General features: G+C 40.4%; 1 protein-coding gene across 1 annotated transcript in view; it reads left to right on the forward strand.

The window, feature by feature from the left end:
• The window catches only part of pemt (phosphatidylethanolamine N-methyltransferase), a 60,041-nt gene that overhangs the window by 27,364 nt on the left and 12,645 nt on the right, over positions 1–20,032 (forward strand). The window contains exons 4-5 of the mRNA XM_061095003.1: positions 6,185–6,330; positions 11,800–11,911. Coding sequence (XP_060950986.1) covers positions 6,185–6,330; positions 11,800–11,911 — 258 coding nt within the window. The remainder of the gene's footprint in view (positions 1–6,184; positions 6,331–11,799; positions 11,912–20,032) is intronic.

The raw sequence follows: 20,032 nt of genomic DNA on the forward strand, positions 1-20,032 counted from the left end.
TACGAATATGATAAATAGTTTTTTCAGATTTCTTTATTGTTATTCTGTATAAGTTTGTAGGTTGTTTAACAATACTGTATCTTACACAATGGAGAGATTGTAATATGAAAATATGTAAATTTTCACCACTTTCTAACTTTCTGCAAATTTTGGTAAGAAGTTGAGCATGTTAAAGCCCTCAAAAAGCCATTTCATTTGCCTGAATAATAATAATAATAAATTTTCACCACTTTCTAACTTTCTGCAAATTTTGGTAAGAAATTGAGCATGTTAAAGCCCTCAAAAAGCCAATTCATTTGCCTGAATAATAATAATAATAATAATAATAAAAATTTTAGGGCTGCAAAGCAGCACTGGGTGGGCCCGAGCACATCCATTTTGAAGCGTTGCATGCTTTTTGTCTGAAAAAACAAAAATAACCAGTTCTGAGAGAGAGAGAGACGTAACCTTTGCAAGACATAAAGTTTCCTTTGATCTAGGAAGACTGAAATCAAAGGATTCATGGTCCATGTATGTCCGCGTTACAGAACATCGTGTTTTAATGGGGTGTAATCAAACTTTGACACCACGCCACGGTCACACCGTGTGATTAAAAAAAAATCTGTCAGTCAGTTTTTATCTCCATCTTGTTGTGATGACACTCATCTCAATTTGAAGTTGATCCGATGAAAACCCTGGTACAAGTGTATCAAAGAAAAAATGTGGAATATGGCCAAAATGGCCACTAAATGCAAAATAGCAGGCTTCCTGTTGTGTTTTTCCAATTGCACCAAGAGACTTTTTTGTTTGTCTGGTCATGATACACCTGTATATCGATTTTTGTGAAGATAGGTCAATGGGAACACCTTCTGGGGGTCTCGGGGGGTCTCGGGGGGCACCGTTGAGCCATTTTGCGACGCCCATTGAAAATTCCTTCAGAATATGTAAATTTTCACCACTTTCTAACTTTCTGCAAATTTTGGTAAGAAGTTGAGCATGTTAAAGCCCTCAAAAAGCCATTTCATTTGCCTGAATAATAATAATAATAATAATAATAATAATAATAATAATAATAATCCTTACAATTTCAATAGGGTCTCACCAGACACCTTTGATGTCTGTGCTCGGGCCCTAAAAAAAGACAAAGATTATGGTGCTAATAAACATTACGTGGGGTTTAGCTTAATAAATAAATAGCAACTATCTTCGGTCTTGTTCATCTATACACGTTCGTTCATAGCAACAAGTCATATCTTTTCTGCTCAACAGAGTTCGGTAAAACCCTCCTCTGTAAAGATAACATTAACTGACAGACAAGCTACCTCATTGACCAGCAGAATACTTTTTCTGTACAGCTATCTAATTGACTTGTACACTGATTGATTCACTGCCGGGCCAATTAGCTGACAGCCATGTCTTTTTATAGCTCCACCATCTATTTCTAGGCTGTGTGAGAGACAAGCAGAAGACGCAGAGTTGTTATTTTTATCAGCTCAACACACTGTAGTGATAACGTCTTCTGATTACGTTTGATATTAAACCCCAAGTCCACTTCTAATTAATCGCGCCCATGCTTTAGCACCCAGTTTAATGACTTGGGAGGATTGGGATTAACACATTAAGAACTATTAGATACCAAATTGTTACGCATCCATTCTCTTTGTTTATCCTCAGGGAATGTTAACAGCTTAAAATAAAGAATTTGTTGTACCAAAATCCATATTGAGAAACATGAGTGATGTTTGTTAGTAATTTCCTTCATTCTTTTTTTAGTCTATTCTGAAGTCGTGTGTCATTTAGAAATAATTATTGAAAACAACACAATCCATCAACGCATTGCCTCACATATTAACCGTAGTCACTGCTGATGAGAATGTCTTTTGTGTTGCAGTGACGACAAAGACCAAAATGTAAGATAAATAAAGAATTGGACCTGATGATTTCCCCAGATTAAAAGTCACAGGATCACCAATGTTTTCATTCTTAATTGTGATGCTGTTGTGGTGTCGACCTCATGATAGCACTTGAGAGAAAGTCAGGTCTCAATTATAGTCATAGGAATAGATCAACATCATACCTAAAATAGAAGAAGCATGTATACATATGTTTGGTTTTTCAAAACATTATTGAATTGCATTCAGTTAAGAGTTGGTTGTGTTAGTGTAACCTTAATTTGTATTTTTATAAAATGACACTAGTTTTAAATTAGCAGAAGTCTGTTACAGGGGGATCAGTAAAAAATATATTACAGTAATGAAGACTGACTGAAATTCCCCCAGGGTATACGTTTGTTGATTATGCAAGTTTATTTGGTCTGAGACTATCTTTCCAACTAACTTAATAAGGATAAGAAGATTGGATGAGAGCCTATAATTAGTTGCATTAACGGATACGTTTGACAATTCCTGTCATAAGGGCATTTGGTTAGATGCCAGCCTCTTTGACGACATGTAGGGAGAGAATGAGGGAACTTAAAAATTAAAATGGAATTTGAAATATGTAAAGTGATGTCGTCATTCATTATTGATCCATCGGTCAAAATTTCAAAAAATTTGTTGAATTGAATATTAGGCTTGAACAAGTGTATACCAAGAATTACAGTCTTATAATGTACTCCTAGTACGAATTACATTTGAATCTCTTGGCCTGATCTGCAGATTAAACGCCATAATTTCGGTCAGGTCAGCGGTTCGATCCCGGTCTTCCCCATCTGCATTCCAAAGTGTCCTTTGGAATGCAAGACAATGAACCCCAAATTGCCCCTCATAGAAAAGTGTAGCCCATAGATACACTGTAGGAATGTGTGAGAGTGGGTGAATGGCAACAAACTTTACTGGAAAGCGCTTTGAGTGGTAATAACGACACAGAAAGACCATAATGCCTGACTAAAGTCGGCTGCAAAGCGACTCACTGGAAAAGTGTCTTTGTTCAACTCCCACGCTACACCTTGCGTACCTGACCTTCAATTAATTCCTCATCATCCAGCTCTCTCTCTAACATTAGAATTTCCATGTCACATTTGAAAAGGTTAAAAGACAGTCGATGTATGGCTTTGATTGGTGTTGGTCCTTAACGATCTCATACCTCCATCCCTCTTGCACTTACATAAAACACTTCATTCGCATATGACACTTATTCCTGGGATTAGAATGAAAAAACAACTTAGGTGTAGACTTATACCGACAAATAGGATGAATCAATGACCAAGTGTCTGAAAGACCGTTGTCCTGTGTTTGTATACGTTAAATCAACGGTGACTCAGCATCAGTTGTTACGGTATATCCAGGGGTCAGTGGCTCATTCACTGACCGCCTTCCCATGTCTCCTTTCCCATCTCTTTTCCAATCCAAATCCCAGCAGTATGCCCAACCACAACCAACCAACAGCTCAGTGGTCGCTCTTTGTGTTGCTCTATGTCTGTGACGTGTCGTAGCATCCCCACTTCAACACAATACAGGTCCTCTACCCTTTGACAAAGGAAGAACGGCATAGGACTCGCAGCACAGACCTAGTAACCCAGTTTCCTCTACTTATTCCCTAACCTTGTTTTGATTTGGGAGCAATTTTCTTCTTCCGGAAGTACCCTGCATTCAGATGTCAGCCCACAAGTGTGTTAATGCTCACACACAGGACACACAATGTTACATCTGCCCCAGCGCCTGTGTGTGTGTGTTTCATTAGAAATCCTTTCAACACAACCCAGACTTAACTTTTGAACTCTGCAGATGTTCAGAGGTTATGGGGCACGGCAGCCTTACCAAAACTAAATCATGAAATGATAAACAAGTAGTGTAAAGCACCCACACAGGCAATGAACATTATTAATTAAACTACTTGAATTTCAGGGATGTAAAAAGTTAGAAATGATTATCAGCAAACTTTGCAAAGATTAAATTTGGCAAGCTACTTCTTCAAATTTAAGTGCCTCAGGGATAGGATTCACATCCTCTGCACCCGTATCATGCAATTCCAGTTGACAAAGACAGATCGGTTCTTAATGGGATACTAAAATGTACTTTTATAAACCCATAATAAAATAGTTTGAAACTTTGAAAGCTTTTAAAAACATTGAAGGGAATTCACCCATTATCTACTCACCTATGCCAATTGAGGGGTGGGTGAAGTGTTTGAGTCCACAAGATACTTTTGGATTGACAGTGTGAGACTGTATCGCATGTGAAGCAATGTGAAATGGTTTTGTCTTACTAAAGCAATATAAAGTTTCCTCACATAAGAACCCCAGACCCAGTGAATGTATTAGTTTAGCGTCCACTTGAGTGTTAAGAACACTGGGTGCCAGAAATCCAGAATATGGTCAACGATAAGAAAACCTTGAGACATAGATTGCCCCCTATGTCCCAATGGGTGGTGGTGTTACAGTAATGTAAGAAGTAGAGCAGCTGTATTTTCGTGAGGGAACAAGTTTGTTTGTAGCCTTGGGGCTGAGCTGCCTGTTGTCAACAATATTTATAAAAAGGAGCAGTGTAACAATCAATCTGCTGTGCTGGAGTCACAAGTTACGTGCTTGCAGCCTTTTAGTGATTTTAATTTCACAGTGAGGTGAGCAGGTGACAGGTTCAGGTGAAAAAACAAAACTCTTAATTCAGGCCGTGGCTCTTCAACAAAAGAAAGGTCAAAAAAAATCTAAATCCAAATAATCTTATTTTTGAGAAAAACTAGGAGAACCAAAAGAGCTGAAATACACAACTAGTGAAACAAGATGAAACAAGACGAACTGACAAGAACAAAGGGAAGCACTGAGACATATATACTCAAGGGATGTAGAGATAATTGAACACAGGTGAAACACAGTAGGAACAGTTGCAGACGATCACACAGGCGGGAATCAGGACAAAGACAGGATACAACGCTGAAGTCACACAAGGACCGAAGCTTCAAAATAAAACAGGCAAGAGATCTCAGAATGAACAACCAACTCAAACCAATTCAAAACACAAGAAAAATGTCCAATATCAACAGGATTTATACCCTTATCCTTTGTGTGTAACTAAGTGTTGAGCAAACACAAATTTGTAATCATCTGAAAGGAACTTTAGAGGGATCATTACCCCAGTAAGTTAAGTAATCTACTCTCTGAAGCAGGTTCTCTTCTCAAGAGTGACACACCCTGTTTTACAAACTAACCCTAAACAGCATTCTCTGACTATAGTGATGATGAGGAGAGTGGTGGAGGTTATCAGATATTACAGAGCAACAAATTCGGCATGGGGAAGAGGTTGGGTGGATGGATGGGTCAACAAAACATCTGACTTTTAAGTAATTTAGACTCAAGCCACGTTCTTCCCCTAAATCTTACCAAATCAATTTTGTACCCAAGCCTAACCAAATCCTAACCATAAAAGAATCACACAATGAAAGCGATTCATTGGCATAACAGTGACTAGTAATGGTTTTTCGGGGAAATAGACAGATGATGTCATCGTGCTGATAGGCACGTAAGATCAGAAATGGCCCCTGTGTTGTCGTAGAGGGCATTAGAAAACCAACATACTTTGTGGTTTACTTTGGTGAACTTGTTGGTTTTTACAGCTGGCCAGAACCGGCCCCACAGAGGTTTTTTGTCTCTGAACAGCATGCAACAACTTGTGATTTTATGCCACTCCTGTAATCAGAGCGTTTCCAAATTTACAGAGGCTATATTCATATGTACAAAACTAAATTCAGTGGTATCTGAAAGTAATCTTTATATAAAACAGAGCAGAAAATATATATATATATATATCTATATAAAAAAAATTTACTTAAACAACTAAATAGAGATTTCTTTCAGTTGGAAAATGCTTGTTCACGATAGACGTTCACAATTATACTAACTACAGATTTCTTTTTTGTCACTTATATATATTATTCTCGGTAACAAATGAACTGTTCTTTAGTAGAGTTTTTTTTTTTAAATACCCAAAACAAGAAGCCCTCTGCAGTTTGGCACCTTTTGCCATTTCAGAGCTTTAAACTCAGAATATTTAATTCATGAGTACTTAATCTGTAGTTTAGCAATAGTGTGACTATGAACTTGATGTTGCCTTTTCCCCGCCTTGAATATCCTTAGTCTTTTTCCGTTGTTTCTCTTTTCCTTAGTGCTTGCCCTTCCAGTTTTAATCGAAGGCAAAGAGTATGTTGAGGTTACATGTTGGTTTAATCATTTTTTTTTTTGTTTTTTCTGTTGTTTTGTTATTTTTTGTAGTATGACTGTAGCGATGAAGTCCCAGGCCAGGTGGGATGTGATGGACAGGTCCGAGGTCTTCTACACCGGGGGAGCTCTCATGGGGCTGGGCACCTTACTGGTTGTCAGCAGCTTCCTTGCTCTGGGATTCACTGGAACATTCCTAGGTGGGTATCTGAGAACAGGCTTTAAACTCACAATATGAAACAGAAAACCTTAATTGATCTCTTCAAAGCAGTGTGGGATCATTCAAGTGTTTTTTAATCACCATTACTGATGAGATCGACTTTACACAACAATTACACAAGCACTCTAAAGTCATCATTTCATCATTACATGAGTACATGCGAGTCATTACTAGATGGTACGAGACGATATTCCCACAGGTCGCAGCCTGTAATTACCAGTGTAGAAAAAAGTTTTTGGGATCATATTCGACTAGAGAAACAACTAGACATGCACCCTTGTGCCAATTTGTACAATCATGCTTTATTCGCTCAACACTTCACATACTGCATTGGCAAATATCTTAGCATCTGCTCTGAGACAAGCATGTTTCTTTTATTGTTGTTATTCTGTTATTGAAGGCGTTGATCCAAATGAGCACGACTTTGACAAATTTGCAAGCACTGGTATCTAAATTCTACGTAAATCAAATCGGTGAATCATCTCCAGGATCCTAACTTAACCTCTCAGCTCGTGCACCATCGTTGTTCATCACTCGACTGAAATGTCCTCAGTCAATATCTCTGTCTCTAATCACCAAATGTGATGATAGAGGGGAGGCAGCCGGAGCAGCAGAAGGTGACAGGAGTTGGCAGGAGGTGCTGTGTCTGTCTGTGAACAAGAGTCTACTTTATATGCAGATCTGGTTAGCCATCCACAAGGGACAGCTGGCATGGTTCATTCGCCAAAGTCCATAGACCACAAATCGTGAGCAAAGTTCCTGGTCAAGGCCAAGGGTTAGACTAATGAGAAGCACGAGAAACAGTCAACAGGCACGTTTCCTTGGGACATGTGAACAAAGATGGGGGGGGGCAGAAACTAGACAGCACAATGTAAATGGTGGTTTGAGGATTTGAGAACAAACTTTACGAATTGCAAAGGTAACGCATACAGCTGTGTTTGTTACAGTACATTTTTTTAGTTAAGCAACTTAATCTAATAATTATTAAAAAGTTTTAATTTTTTAAAACTTTTATTTTAAGAAAATGTCCGAGGTTATGTGCATGTATGAAAGCAGCACAGTTTATAGTGCTTTGAGCATAATTTCTTGGTTTAGGCTATCAGGCACATCAGCTGGCTCCACATGAACAAAGGAGCATTCAGTTCCTCTTGTTTATGTTTCATGTCCTATAATCTCTATTTAAGCCCCTCACCAAATGTGGCCAGTGGCTTCATGCATACAAGACACAGCATTATGTGCATTTTGTGTTGACACGCATGTCTCCAGGCCGGATGTCCCCTTGGCCTGCTCTGTCTTTATCGATAGGACAAGCGTTTCATTTTAAGCCCTACATCTAGAGGTAGCAATATTATCTATATTTTATAAGCATCAAAGTTCATTCATAACCATGAAAATAAAAAAGGAACTTTCTACCATATCACATGATCTTCATCTACGAATAAACCATCTCGGAGATCGATTTTTCTAAATGCTAACTCAATGCCTTGATAGTTGGTCTGAACTTTCAAGACATTGTTGATCGCTAGGTACTGGTTGAATGAATTTGATGCCACGTTATATCAGAGACATGTAGAATCTCTTCAGAAAACAAATTAAGCATGTAAACATACACTGCTCAAAAAAATTAAAGGAACACTTTGAAAACACATCAGATCTCATTGTGAAAAAAAATTATGTTGGATATTTATACTGATATGGACAGTTTAATGTCTTAGGAAAAAAAGGATGCCACATCTTTGATGGAAATAAAAGTTTTCAGCCTACAGAAGGCTCAATTTAATAGACACCCCGAAAATCATAGTGAAAAAGTGATGTGGCAGGCTTGTCCATTTCGCCAAAATTCAAAATCTGCAACTCAAAATGCTTCTCAATATCTTGTGTGGCCCCCACGTGCTTGTATGCATGCTTGACAACGTTGCGGCATGCTCCTAATGAGACAACGGATGGTGTTTAGTGGGATGTCCTTCCAGATCTGTCTAAGGGCATCAGTGAGCTCCTGTAAAGTCTGAGGAGCAACCTGGCGGCGTCTGATGGACCGAAACATAATGTCCCAGAGGTGTTCTATCGGGTTTAGGTCAGGTGATCGTGAGGGCCATTCAATTGCATCAATTTCTTCATCCTCCAGTTACTGCCTGCATACCCTTGCCACATGAGGCCGGGCATTATCGTGCATCAGGAGAAACCCAGGACCTACTGCACCAGCGTAGGGTCTGACCATGGGTTCAAGGATTTCATCCCGATACCTAATGGCAGTAAGACTGCCGTTCTCTAGCCTGTAGAGGTCTGTGCGTCCCTCCATGGATATGCCTCCCCTGACCATCACTGACCCACCACCAAACCGGTCATGCTGAACGATGTTGCAGGCAGCATAGCGTTCTCCTTGGCTTCTCCAGACCCTTTCACGTCTATCACAGGTGCTCAGGATGACATGCCAATTCTGGTGTTCTATAGCAAATGCCAATCGAGCTCCACGGTGCTGGGCAGTGAGCACAGGGCACACTACAGGACGTCGCGCCCTGAGGCCACCCTCATGAAGTCTGTTTCTGACTGTTTGGGCAGAGACATTCACACCAGTGGCCTGCTGGAGGTCATTCTGTAGGGCTCGGGCAGTGCTCAACCTGTTCCTCCTTGCACAAAGCAGCAGATATCGGTCCTGCTGATGGGTTGAGGACCTTCTACGGCCCTGTCCAGCTCTCCTAGAGTAACTGCCTGTCTTCTGGAATCTCCTCCATGTTCTGGAGATTATGCGGGGAGACTCATCGAATCTCCTTGCAACGGCACGCATGGATGTGCCATCCTGGAGGAGTTGGACAATCTGTGCAACTTCTGTAGGGTTAAGAAATCGCCTCATGCTCCCAGTAGAGATAATGACTCTAGCTAAAGCCAACACTAATGGAAAACCAGTCGAAGTGATCAAGAGGGAGAAAATTGAAATGGCCTCCACATGCAAAACCACTCCTATTTTGGGGGTCGTCTCATTGTTGCCCCTCTAGTGCACCTGTTGTTAATTCCATCAACACCAATGCAGCTGAAACTGATTAACAACCCCCTCTGCTACTTAACTGACCAGATAATTATCAAAAAAGTGCAATTGACTTCATGCCATACCCTAATAAAAAGTGTTCCTTTCATTTTTTTGAGCAGTGTAGTTTTAAACAAATCACCCATCATACTCCTCAGTGCAACAGGGAGTGAAAACATTAGAGATATCTCAACGAAAAGGTCAGTGATTGATTTAAAAAGATGGTAAAGGTGGGTAGAGATCCCTCACCTTATTCCTCTGACATACTACAGCTTCCTACCACTGATACTGTTGACCTTTTTATTTCTTATCAGCTATTTTCAATACGATGATGTCGGAATGAACTTTGAGATTAGGCGCTGTGTGCACCTATGCATGGGATTTAAAAGGATTAACACAATCCACCAGAACTTTGTGTCCATTAGCCCCCACAAAAATACACACACACACACACACCCTCACTTCTTGGAGGATATAGCCTGTGGGTTGTGGGTTGTAATTTGATGTGTCTCATTTGTTCTATATTAATCCCCTTGAGTCACCATGACCTGATGATTCAAAATGATGGTACGGGGGCAGAAACAAAGGTCCAAACATTATTAAATTACCCATCGTCTTAATGTGTGGACCAGCTGGCCATTTGATCCATACTCCGATCACAGACTGGCTCCTCTAACCTCTAGGACAGACAGTGCGGTCGTCACCCTGCAGCAAATCCAGGTTGCATTACCACAATGAAACAACAGTGATGCAGGATCTTAGAAATAATTGTTATGCTTGGCTCTCAAATCTGAATGGGTAACAGTTCACTTTGAGGTCAAAAAAGAGGTTGGCATATTGTTCTGTTGTTACAGCTGCTCTTCTATTCAAAACCAAATACATTTGTTTATATTATCTCTTTTCATCCCTTCCTACCTGTTTTTTTAAATGAGCATACATAATGACATTTTGTATGTAACTTGGGTAATAACAGCCTCCAACAGCACATGTAATTCAGCAGGTTGGTTTTACCCACTGGAAAACTGTGTTAGCATGCTAATGTGTGTGTGTGGGCGGACGACGGGGGCATACGGAAAGTGTTTGAATGCTCAGGTCCTCTGGCAAGTAAAATGAGTCAGACTGCGTATATTTGTGTGTGTGTGTGTGTGTGAGGACAATACCTGTGGAACTTATTACATAGCAAGCAATAGCAACTGCTCAGGTTACAGGAAGCAGTGTCCTAGTTCCACTGCCTCCAACATTGCAATGGGATAAAGAGCCCCGCTTGAAAAGTAAACACACACAAATAAAAAAATATTTAATTTCTTATTAAAAATTGTACCCTGGGGGAGTTTGGAAATTAATATCAGCAAGCGTTGAAATAACATGAATTAAAAGTATAATTTGTTGGAAAAATAATGCTAATTTTAGTGTACACAGTTGCTCGGCTAACAATGTGGATGCCAGTTGACCTAGCTGGCTAACGTTCACCTCTTAGTAACGAACTTAACAGGAGGTCAGCTAAAATATTAAATGTTGTGAAGGGACATCTAGCTTAAATCTCCATCAGTTCAGCTTGTTAGGCTCACTGATGGCACTTACTTGTGTTGACCTTCTCCCCTCATCGTATTAGGAGCTGTAACTGGAATGTTTTTCCAGTTCAAGCTGTTACTGGAAAAGCGTGATTCAATGAGAGCATCAGGAAAACACAACCGAGTGCGGTCACGGACAGATCAGGAACCACAGAAGTTGACACTAGGTCTCTCCAGGCAACACTTGCTTGTTGAGCATGTTGAGCAACTGCTGCCGTGAAGCATCCATCCAGCAGCTTAAATGTTAGGCACTGAGTGAACAAATATATTGTCCTATTAAAGAATTTGGAAAATATAGATAATATCACTAGGTCTATACCTATACTTCATCAAATTAATATTTTCTTACTCATTTCTTGCTTTAATATTCAAAATCTCCATGCGCTCATATTGTTGACATCAATAACAGCCCAGAGACAGTGGAGCAGCCCGGCCGTGCAGAATTAACAAGGCTGTGTGCTGCCAAAGTCATGTTCCCGTCGCAGCACTCAGTCTGCTGCTACATGTCAGCAATGTGGCAAAAATGATTGGAGAACGACAAGCAGACGGAATTCTGTCTTGTCTGAGTTTAAAACAACACATCACAGCAGATAAACAAGTAGCAACCATGGTGACTGAGTGAAACAGTCCACTGAGTTCAGCACTGAATCCCTGTCCACCTCAGAGCTGGAGCCTGGAGACCGAATTTCATCTTCAGAAACAATCACTGCTTCCCGCCAAGGTGTCAGAATGAGGAAAGCAAGAGTAAAATTGGCAGGTTGTAGTTATGAGATGCTGTGTGCCTTGAACACACATTTTCTCCTCTGAACATGTAACAGCATAAACGTGATGTGTGTGTATGTTCTGTATTTTTCAGGTGATTATTTTGGCATCCTTATGGAAGAGAAGGTGACCGGATTTCCCTTTAACGTTATAGAAAACCCGATGTACTGGGGCAGCACAGCCAACTACCTTGGCCTGGCACTCATGTAAGTGTGTGTGTGTCTCTGTGTGTGTCCAGAGGGAAGAATAGGTCACTGTCACAAGTGTATCTGTGTGTGCATTGAATTTGTCTCTAACAAATGATAACAGGGTCCTTTTCCCAGGTTCGTCATTAACCACTTCTAGAGGAGTGGTTAACACAAAGAGTAAACAAAATGAACGACAAATGACCTGCTGCCTAGCCGGTAAAGTGCTGATTCCCTAAAAGCAGCGCTCATAATAATGTGATTGCATAGATAATAAGCAGCAAACTGCAAATGGAAAATGCCGTTTCCAAGTTGCAAAACATTTTGCCTCTTGAAAAAGGTAGGGAGGTTAAAACTTTTAAATGTGACTGGTCTCTATGACAACAATGACCACCTCGCTGTGCCCAGTGTGCATTGTTGCCAGGCGAACACTCCATGGTAGGCAAGCCCAGCCGCCAATAAAGCTATTTGCCTGTATTCTTCCTCGCTAGGAGCTACATAGACTCCTTTCCTGAATATACTTTCTCTAGTCCTTTTTGTTGTGACAAATTTGACCCATTTTCTTTCTGCGTTGACTTTAATACACTCTCAGCAGTGTATCTCCTGTATGTCCACCTTGTTCGTCTGCATCGCTCTCTGTTCTGAGTCCCTCCAGTTTCCTCCCTCTGTGCTGATCAGTCATTTGAGATATCGAAGCATCCTCAGCCTCATTGTTTTCCTTTCTTCATCCCCATGTGCCTCTCTGTGGTCTTAAAACCAAACTCTTTGAAAATAGGCTCGTGGTGTAACCACTGTGAACTGAGTGAGACAAGGCAGATTTCAACCAAATTGTGGTGCTTTTAGATTAATGCATTATGTCTAACTCAAATAGCCTTGAAGTCATTTTAAAATAATTTTTAGCATTTTTTTCAGACATGACAGACAAAAAAGACAAAATAAAAAACAGGCATGGGGATCTTTTATAGTAAGTGGGGGGTGTGATTAGGGAAAGGTCACTGGCCTGAAGTCCAGCACTATCATCCCTAAAACAACCCACGGCAGAGCAGACCTAGGTGTCACTAACAATTTCAACAGAAAATCCATAAAGTTTCAACAAACACATTTCTGTTACATGTCAGTTTTGAATATGAAGTGATATTGCACACTTGTGTTTTTTATTTAATGTAAATAAATGATATGACTTATCTATGATGATACTGGTTTTAAGCTCACATTTTTCACAAAAAATAATTTAATTCTACATTTATAGGTTGAACATGGCTCATAATATGATTTAAATTATTATAATATTTGAAAAAGTTAAGCATCTTCTTATCAAAAGGTAGCCAGCCCCCCACTAAAATAAATTAATACCCACTGCGTTACTGCCAACGAGACACTCTATGCGGCACATTGGGATATAAAAAAATTAAATGTAATTAATATTTTTTCATTGTAGCGCCATAACCCCCAGATAGGAGTGGAGGAGCACTGAAGAAGCAGAAGTGGATCAAATTTTTTCCATTTTATTTTAAAAAAAAAGGTTCTACAACAGAAATACCAAAATATCCCTGGGAAATGCGAAGATATAACCTAAATCCTACTAGAGAAAGAAAAAGAGCACAGAACTAGACAAATCTGCAGCCTCACCACAAGCTGCCAACTCCCTCCTCTCACTGCTGACTGGCATTTTGCTTTATAGCCTCACCTGCTGAGAAACCTACCACCTGTGCTGGTAAGTATAAGGTGATCTCAACAGAAAGACAAAGAGAAACCACACTCAAGACAAGACCAAGTTTGGCCTCTGGGCTACTGCTGACCTCACCATTCAATCTATCTGCACAGATACAGTAGATAAATGCAACAGGTCGACTAAAATGTAATCTGAAGCAGCTCACTTCACCCATTCTCTGTGTTGTGCAATAATGGTTAGGAGTGATACCATGTGCTAGTGTGCCTTTAGGCGTTCAATACATTTGGTTATCAAAAATAGAAAATAAAACATTAATATTTAACATATTAATATTAAATCATAACTTTAGTTTGACTAAGTTCTCGCGGGGCACCACCCTTCATAGAAGGGAAACGATAGCCAATTTATTGATTAAGATCAGTCTCATTTAGATCTAGTTCACTTAGAAATCTCAATATTTACTATTAAAGATTATATAGTGAACAATTAAGGTTTATAGAGTTCTTGACAGTGTAGAGGTTGGCAAACTTCACTTATGCAACATTAATGAAAGGACAAGGTTAAAAGAAAAACATTTATTATGAACATAATAAAGTATCGAAACACAAGTTACTAACAATATGTGCTAACTAACAAAGATGTGTGTGTGTGTGTGTGTGTGTGTGTGAGGGTCTCTCTGGTGGCTAACAAAGAGAGTCACACCTTCCTGTGATCTTTTAAGATCTCTAAGCTAGCAGGCCCCCCCCCTTCCTTCTGGTCGGGGGACGTAGCTAAAGGCCGGCGCATGCTTCTGCGTTTTCACGGGAACGGAGACGCAAGAGCCCTTCCGGGCCCCTCACGGCCCTTCCTACGTCCTTACGTGCGTCGGCCAATTTTTCTAACTAGACGGCAAAGCCCCGCAAGCGTCACCCGGCCGCGAGGGCTGTGATTGGTCTGCTGACTACATCATTTCCGGAGTCGCATATCCGGTTCATGCCCGGAAACCACGGAAGATTTAGAAGAACGAATATGGACCAGATAGAAGAGCACTTGGCAGAAGAGATCCGACACTATGTCCACTAGTTTAACCCGTCACTAACCGGCGGATTTTTCCGCCAGAAAAAAGCTCTGCGGAGCCGCCGTGGCGCTGTAAATAAATCGCTCTTCTTCGTGCAACACACGAAGAAGAGCCGACTTCGACAAAAAACATTACTGCGCCTAGTGTTCTGGTGGGGAATTGCACGGCAACACGCGCAACGGTTGGAGAACCATGAATGACAACGAGTCCTGCGTTACAGCTGCGTGCTTGCAGGCCCCTGACAACGCAGAAGCATGCGCCGGCCTTAAGTAGGTGAAGAGATATGCGGGGTCTGTGAGAATGCTAATCAGAAAATGGCAGGGTCTTTGTCGAGCCCAACTCACATTAACCTTGATTTAACTTGTAACACAATATCACCACATATATCAAACTTAAGACACCACACAGAATCAAATAAACAGTCTTGCTTAGCCTAGTAAAATTATTAAGCCCAGATGATGTTACCAGTCCAAGGGAAAGGGGAAAAGAAGTTGCAGTTCAGTTCTCAGTTCTGTGAAGTCTTCTGGCTCGTGTGGTCTCTGCTTCAGCGGTTCTGTTGAGCTGTGCAGTTCAGTTGCTTATTGAATTTTTAGTTCTTACCTGCAGGATACCGAGTCGCTGCAAGGAGTTTAGAAGAAGCTTGGGATGCGTGGAGGTTTTCTCGAGAAGATGAGCTGGAAGCTCGACCTTTGACCTCCAGTTGTTGGAAAGAGAAGATTTGAGCTGGAGAAATCAGGTTTCTCCACTCGCCGATGCAGGAGGAAAGGCCAGCAGCTTCCCCCTTGGAAGAGTTGTGGAAGAGAGTGGACCCCCCTCCCTCAGAGTTGCAGGAGAGACGGCTGGCTGCCTGTTGTCCTCAGTGGGGTTCGATGGAAAGAGAGGAGCAGCCCTCTGCCCTCGGAGGGATTGGAGAAAGAGGAAGACTTTGGGGGAGGCCTGCTATTATATAGGCCCAGTGGCCTCCAGGTCATGTGGCCAGATTGGCCAATTGGCAGCTGACCCTGGCAGAACTTCGCACCTAGGTGCGAAGATGCTGAGACAAAGGGGACATGTTGCCTCCTGGGAGTTTGAGTTATTTGACCTTCTCAGGACAAAGAGAACACGTTGCACTCTGGGGGATTGAGTATTTTCCAGCCCATGCGGCTTGTGGCTTTTTCAAGACAAAGGCCATGTGATTTCAGGTTTGACTTCCAATACAGGCCTGAAAGAGAGGCCTGCCTTTTGCAAAAACCCATGTCCCAACATCTGTCACCTTAAGACTGCCCAGCCCCTCCCTTCTCAGAGACCTGATCATGCAAACCTGTTGTCACTCTCCCTGATCGACAACAGACAGAGCAACATCACAGACATACCAAAATACACTGTCAACGCATACCTGCTGTAAATTAAAACAACAAACAACTCAAAAAAGAATAGGGGTCAGAGACATATCTGACCACTCAGCTGTTTATTTAACTGTGCATCTGGATAATAAAAAGAAAAACACCTTCTGGCGACTTAATACAAGCATCTTGAATGACAGGACATGCAAAGAATATGTGCAGAAGGAACGTAAAGATTATATGGACAATAACAATAATGGAGAAGTATCGCCAAGTGTTTTGTGGGACGCTGCAAAAGCAGTGATCAGAGGAAAGCTTATAGCACTGACCTCACACAGAAAAAAGGAAAGATATAAAAAACTGTCTGATTTAGAAGAGAATCTTAAAGTTTTAGAAAGTGAACACATTGAAAGTAAGGAAGCTTATATTCTAGATCAAATAAGAAATGCCAGAAAAGAAATAAACAAACTATGTGAGGAAGAATTAGAGAAAAAAGCCAAATTTGCAAAACAGAGATACTATGAGAATGGACCAAGGGCCCTGAAGCTTCTGGAATGGAGGTTAAGGAAACAACAAGCAGACAGCTCCATATATGAAATTAGGGACCCTGGAACTAAAAAATGATGCCATAAGTTAGAGGATATTGAACATGTTTTTGAAAATTACTATAGAGACTTATATAAGGAACCAAATACAACTAGCCCTCAGGAAATAAACTCATTTCTGGAGTCAATGGATCTACCCTCAATAGGTGAAGAACAGAATAAAGCCCTGATGGCAGAGATTACAATGGAGGAAATAGGGAAAGCAATCTCTAGGTTAAAAGCAAACAAAGCGCCGGGTACGGACGGCTTCCCAGCCGAGTGGTACAAGGCCTTTAAGGATCAAATAGCACCTATGCTTTCTGACTGCTTTAACTATACACTTAAAAAAGGTGAACCACCAGGTACATGGAGGGAGGCAATCATTTTGGTTATTCCTAAGGAGGGGAAGGACAGAAAAGAATGCAGCTCATATAGACCAATCTCTGTACTCAATATAGACTACAAGTTGTATGCGTCAATATTAGTAAAAAGGTTAGAGCATATAATAGTAGAACTAGTGGATCCAGACCAAACTTGTTTTGTGCGTGAAAGGCAGACACAAGATAATATTAGACGGGTGCTACACGTTATCGATCATGTGAATAAGGGGAATATTGCAGCCACAGTGATTAGCTTAGATGCGGAAAAGGCGTTCGACTCGGTTCGCTGGAAATATCCTTTCTTGGTGTTGAGAAGATTTGGCTTTAAGGATGATTTTATTAACTGTATCAGAACTCTTTACTCCTCACCAAACGCCAGAATAAAGATTAATGGACACCTCTCACAGGTTGTCAACTTGGAGAGAGGCTGCCGCCAAGGCTGCCCCCTCAGCCCCGCCCTCTTTGCTTTATTTATAGAGCCCCTGGCACAGTCAATCAGGGATGATGAAGTGATAAAAGGAGTCATGATTAGAGGTACAGAGCAGAAGATTTGTCTATATGCAGATGATGTTTTACTTTTTATTACGACACCAGAGGTCAGCATTCCCAGACTGATGTCTTCGCTTAAAGATTTTGGAGCTTACTCAGGATATAAATTAAACGTGCAAAAAACGCAAACTCTAAGTTATAACTACACCCCTCAGAAAGACATGCTAAATAGATTTGGCTTCAAATGGACCTCATCAGACATAAAGTATCTGGGAATTCAAATACCTAAGGACATTTCAAAAATATATGATAGCAATTATGGCCCCATAAGTAAAAACATCCAACTTCCCTTAGATATGCATAATAGAATAGAAACGATAAAAATGAATGTACTCCCCCGACTCTTGTATCTCTTTCAATCCTTGCCAGCTGAAGTACCACTGCAACAATTTAATGAATGGGATAGGTGGATATCGAGATTCATATGGGGGGGTAGAAGACCAAGAATTCAGTTCAAGACACTGCAACTTTCTAAAGAAAAAGGGGGTAGATCTTTACCATGTTTAACAGATTATTACAAGGCGGCGCAATTAAGACCACTAGCATGTTGCTGTAACCCAATGTATATAGCAAAATGGAAGGATTTGGAAACCTCACAGCTGGATATACCATTACAATCCATATTAGGTAGCAAAATCTTGTACAAGCAGGATGTTAAAAGTTTAAATCAATGGACTAAAGTCCCTCTTAGAATCTGGTTTAAAGAATGTAGATCACCACTATTTGAAAGACGGTCTAGACTGTTGAGATGGGTCGCTTTTGACCCGGACTTTAAGCCGGCAGGGATTGATGGGAGGTTTAGGTATTGGCATAGAATTGGCATCACTTCTTACTGTTCAATCTCATCAAAGGGAGAACTGGATAGTTTTCAGAAAATTTCAGAGATGTATGGTTTGGATTAGGATTTTGATTAGGTATTTACAAACCAGGACCTACTTCAATAATGTGATTAAATCCAAGGAGAAATGTGATGCTAATTTAATTGACATATTCATTGACATGTATAAAAATATGGACAACAGGAAACTTGTTTCAAAATTATACTCAAGTATTCAATCCAGTAGAAAACACTCAACAGAAAAGGTTAGATTAAAATGGGAGAAAGAATCTGGACTTGTCATTTCAGAGGAGGACTGGTCAAATATGTGCTCTGTGCAGTCCACCTCCACCAGCTCGGGTCCTTGGAGGGATTTCTGTTGGCGGAATCAGATGAGATATTTCATAACTCCCAAATTAAAATGTGTACAAACAGGTGAGGCAGGAACGGGTCTATGTTGGAGGAAATGTGGAGAATTCAGCCATTCAGCCATACTGGCAGGCGGTAACACAAGTAATACGGACTGTTTTTGGAGATGGATTTGACTGTTCCTTTTCTACAGTTTATTTGGGCAATATCGCAGCTCACCTGGTGCAAGACAAATATTTGTTAAAGATACTATTAGCAGCCAGCAAGAAAGCTGTAACACGAAAATGGCTACAGGCTGAACCCCCAACAGAGACTGACTGGATAGATACTGTAACTGATATTCAAAATATGGAGAGAATGTTTTTTTCGCTGAATCTACAATTTGACAAATATCTGCAGTATTGGGGAAAATGGATTGTGTTTTTAACCTCACAGGATCATCACTGACCTGTTACTACATGAATTGACATTTATCATCATCAGTGTACCATCTGTAAAAATGTATAGGTGACTAAAAAGTGTTTTTCTTTCTTTTTGTTTGTTTCGTTTAGTTTTATGTATGTATGTTCATTGTATCTTTGTTTCTTTAAAAATAAATTAAAAAAAAAAAAAAAAAAAAAAACTCAAAACCAGATCATCACCATAATATTAAATAATCAGAATTTAAATAATAATCAAATGAGCAAATGTTTTAATATAGGGAGACAGGGCCAAGTGAAAAAGGACGGTGCCACAATTGATGCATTAGTCCACCTGTGGCTCCACATTCATGAAACCCTTGCTTGAATTGTTGATTCTCAAATTGCTCTTACTTACAGCTTCTGTAAGCTTTTGACTCAATTATATAAGTGTTCGCTCTGATGTGATGGAGTTCTCTTTATGACTCCATCAGTTGGCAGTCACAAGCATTATTTTTCATGGAATCTTCGGATCCTGGACTGCGACTTATTTTGTGAAGTGAGTGACGAATCCTCAGAGAATAATCATTGCAGTTTCACTCAGCTCTGTAAAGAGCATCTTTCTAATCAGTTTATTTTCCAGGCCACAACCTTTTCTGTTCTGGTTCAGTTCCACCACTCATCTTCTTTTTTCAACCACAACAAGGAGCTGTTTTGAGTAATACATCTCCTGATAAACCCCCTGAACCCAGCCTGCCCAGCACCAAACAGCAGACAGGTAAATTAGTGGGATTATTGAAAAGCCAGTTATCTCCTTCAGCAGTCGATCGAAAACCCAGAAAACATTTTTCTCCGAAAAATGATAGGACAATCCATTATAAAAGAGCCACTCTCTGCACGATTATGTGCAATTATACAGTCTGACGAGATAATTTTTTTAGCTATTTGCTCTGATAACAGATGACTTGGAGTTGATCCTTTTTTTTTCTTTCAT

This window comes from Limanda limanda, chromosome 21 (genome assembly GCF_963576545.1).
Source record: "Limanda limanda chromosome 21, fLimLim1.1, whole genome shotgun sequence".
In the NCBI taxonomy this organism is placed as follows: Eukaryota; Metazoa; Chordata; class Actinopteri; order Pleuronectiformes; family Pleuronectidae; genus Limanda; species Limanda limanda.